At 35.7% G+C, this 3,487-nt stretch overlaps 1 protein-coding gene across 4 annotated transcripts; it reads left to right on the top strand.

Annotated features, from left to right (window-relative positions):
* Positions 1-3,487, top strand: LOC135791090 (TATA-binding protein-associated factor 2N-like). Of its 4 annotated transcripts, XM_065301407.1 has the most exons (5): positions 1-152; positions 218-951; positions 1,530-1,562; positions 1,881-1,913; positions 2,514-3,487. In XM_065301407.1, the coding sequence occupies exons 1-5, from the start codon at positions 150-152 to the stop codon at positions 2,776-2,778; spliced, it is 1,068 nt and encodes a 355-aa protein (XP_065157479.1). In that variant the 5' UTR covers positions 1-149; the 3' UTR covers positions 2,779-3,487. The 4 variants fall into 4 exon arrangements, with proteins under 4 accessions (XP_065157479.1, XP_065157480.1, XP_065157481.1 ...); XM_065301408.1 differs by lacking the exon at positions 1,530-1,562; XM_065301409.1 differs by lacking the exon at positions 1,881-1,913.

The following is a 3,487-nucleotide window of genomic DNA, read 5'->3' as shown; positions in this document are numbered from 1 at the left end:
TTTGATCAACGCATTCACTCATCGCGCTCTCACCTGCAGAACACAATTCAAAAAAACTTCGAAAAAAGTGTGTTTAAAAACTAGTGTGCTAAAGGAATTTTTATAAAAGTGGACAGTTTTAAATGTTACAGTTGTGAAAAATAATAAAAATGGTAAGTGCTTTTTAACTTAATTAAATTTAATATTCCAGGTTAATTTTTGTATTTTTGTGGTGAAGTTTCTATTAGATCATCGAGAATCAACGCGATTTTTGCTTCTATTAGCCTGCGCTACACTCATCAACAGCGCATCAGTGAAATCTATATTTTCCGCATCGAAAGCAGTCGATGATGTTGACGCAGCCAAATCACTAGAGGGCGTTAGTAGCGCGCTGGAAGACACAGACAAAGAATTATCACGAGTGCCGCGTGACAATAAATATTTTCTATCGCGTTATGCAAGCGCCGATTCAGACGCAGCCGCCTCCGGACCCAGCAGTCGCTCCTTGAAACCCGAAGAGTCGCCGGAGGCACGACAAGCCGCTAGTGAACAAAGCAGTGGCGTGGAGAAACGATGCAGTCGTTGTGGTTACGGCGACTACTACGATCGTTACGACTCTCGCTCACGGTATGGCGGTAGTGACGATCGCTACCGCAGTCGCTATCCAGATTATGACTATGATCGATATGACAAATACGATCGCTACGATCGTTATGACAGTCGTGATCGTGGTTATGATCGATATGATCGCGATAGATATGACCGGGATAGATATGATCGTTACGATCGATACGATCGTGATCGCTACCAAGACCGTGGTATTGGTTATGATAATCGAGGTTATGATTTCCGTGGGAGCAGCAGGCCCTATGATGATATAAGTCGTGGATATGATCGGGGTGGATATGCGAGTGGGTACAATTACGGACGAGGTGGAGATGATTATTACTATCGTGATAGAGGATATGATAGGTATGCAACCAAATTAACTTTTATTTATTTTTTGTTATTTTTAACGTGAAAATCATCATTATTTGTCATTGTGCCTTCACTGCGTGATGTTGTATGCGTATTGCGCAAACAATGAGACGGGCATTTGTAACAATATTAATTTACAAATGTGTGTTTGGGAGTTGAGCACTTCCGGAGGAAGTTGTCACGTGCTACTTAACCCGGAACGTAATTATGCACGTGTTTAAATTGAAATCAGTTTGCGTAAAACTGAAAACTGAAAGTTTTATTGCGAAATTTCGAAATTCTAAATGGGAATTGATTTATGATAAAAAGTTTTTAAGTTTTTCGTAATGAATCGAGCGAGGTGAAAAGATTACAAAGTGCGGTTTTCAAACTTTTCCACCTGAAAAAGTGTGAAGAGTGAAAAGTAAAGAAAAAAGAAAAAATGAACGAGGATATTAAAAAACTTGACGAAATATTAAAGCCATTAAAAGGGCGGAAAGTTGAGGTTAAGTTAAGGTGTCAACTTTTGTGCCACTAGAATTTTTTTTTTTGTTAAAACACTAAATTTTACTGGAAATTTCTGCTTTTTGCAGAAATCAGAAACCCCTAGATCCACCAATTGACAGGTACGAGTAGTCCACTTACACAAAACACGCCTACAATTCCTATTTTCCTCAATTTCCTTATTTTTCCCTAAAAAAACAAAAAAAATTTTTCCTTAAAACTCCAAGATTACTTCATCCATGGTACTAAACTTGTACTGAAATATTAAAAATTCTATTCTCAATATTTTTAATAAATTTCCAAGCAAAAATTGCAAAAAACACACTGTATATTAAGAAAAAACGCAAAAATATATCGCATGCATATAGAATAGCAAATTTACGTAGATCTAGTAAATATTATAATTATGCGTTTGTTTTTTGTTTGTTACCAATTTGTAGAAATCAGAAACCCTCAGGTCAGCCGATGGACAGGTACGAAAAAAGTACAGGCAACGTCTTGCACATAATTTCTTAAAGCAAAAAACCAAAACAAATCAAAAAATCAAAACCAACGCGAAACAATTGTGCAAACCTCCACCTTTAGTATTTGCAACGCAATAATGTACAAACCATAGCAATGCAAAACGCAAAGTAATCGAATCTTGATCTCGCAAATCTTACAAATCTTCAAATATTATCACAAACAACAACCACAAATACTCTCAAACAATAATTGCAGCAAATGCACCTTCATCAGGTATTAGGAGATGTTTTTATTTTTTATATTTTTACTTCTTATAGTTTGCATGTTGGAGAATTGGAAACAATAAACAAATATTATTATTTATAGAATAGTTGCGAATCGGTGGATTGACCAATAAGTGGATAAGTTACACAGGGCAAACATTAAACATGATTTTATTACAAATGTGGACATATTACATGAATACATCACACATCACACACTTTTTCTTAAAATCATTTTTCTTGAACTTCAATTCTTTGCTTCCTTTCGCCTATCAATAGAATGCATGTCAGAATCACGGTAATATTTAATAATTTAATTTAAAAAGAAAAAATGCGCGATTACAGATACGGCGGTTATGGCGGCGGATACGGCGGTAGTTACGGAGGTTATGGCAGCAGTGGCTACGGCAGCTACGGAGGAGGTTATGGAGGTTATAGCGGATCACGCGGTCGGGACCCATACAACGCGTACCCCTATGATAATGGCTACCGAGGCACTAGCTACCTCTATGGCCGCCCATCCAGCACCAGTACAACACTCAGACCCTCATCAATGGACGACAATTCAGTCACCGATAGCCCACAACAAACAAATTCACCATCAGGTTAAGCACGAGATATTAACACAGAAAACTAAAAAAACTAAATTACCAACAAGGTTAGCCACAATTCGTCGTAAAACGTTCCGAAAACGCCGAGACAATAGACGTGTCGGTGTATTTATTTTAAATTAAGGCCAAAAATAAGCTGCATTTTTCTCTCACAGTCGCAAGGTCACTTATACTCTAATTGTAATGATATATCATTGAGTAATATTTTTATTCTCGCTATCTTAATGTGGTAATAATAAGTAATTTTTAATTTATTTCCGGTTACTTAACTGAATCAGATTATTTTTTTTATAACAAAAATTAAAATCATGCTGAAAATGATCAAATTCATTCCTATTCTCATTCTCATTTTGGTTTGACACGGATGAGTGCAATGGACTTCCGTTTTTTTACTTCCGCGCTGCGTGTTGTAACTTGACATCCGGTCGCGTTTTTTTCTTTCATAATGACACAAACTGTTTTCATATGTTCAAATACAAGCAGATAACGGATTTGTATTTATCTAGAGGTTTAATTTATGATTATTGATGTACCACTATACTGCCTGCTTTTTTTACAATATTTTTTTGTTTTTTTAACTTTATTATTTGTATTAACTTTGCATAAACATATTGTAGTTAATTGAAACGTGTTAGTTTATTGAATATGTATGTCACTGTATGATATTGTGAATGATAAACAGAAAATTATACAAATATTGATATATTA

This window comes from Atheta coriaria, unplaced genomic scaffold, assembly GCF_025399875.1.
Source record: "Atheta coriaria isolate IRGN ID8LTWV9N9 unplaced genomic scaffold, Caltech_Dcor_3.1 hic_scaffold_4_pilon, whole genome shotgun sequence".
Classification (NCBI taxonomy): Eukaryota; Metazoa; Arthropoda; class Insecta; order Coleoptera; family Staphylinidae; genus Dalotia; species Dalotia coriaria.
Note: the sequence above shows the minus strand (reverse complement) of the source record. Positions and strands in the feature narration are given on the sequence as shown.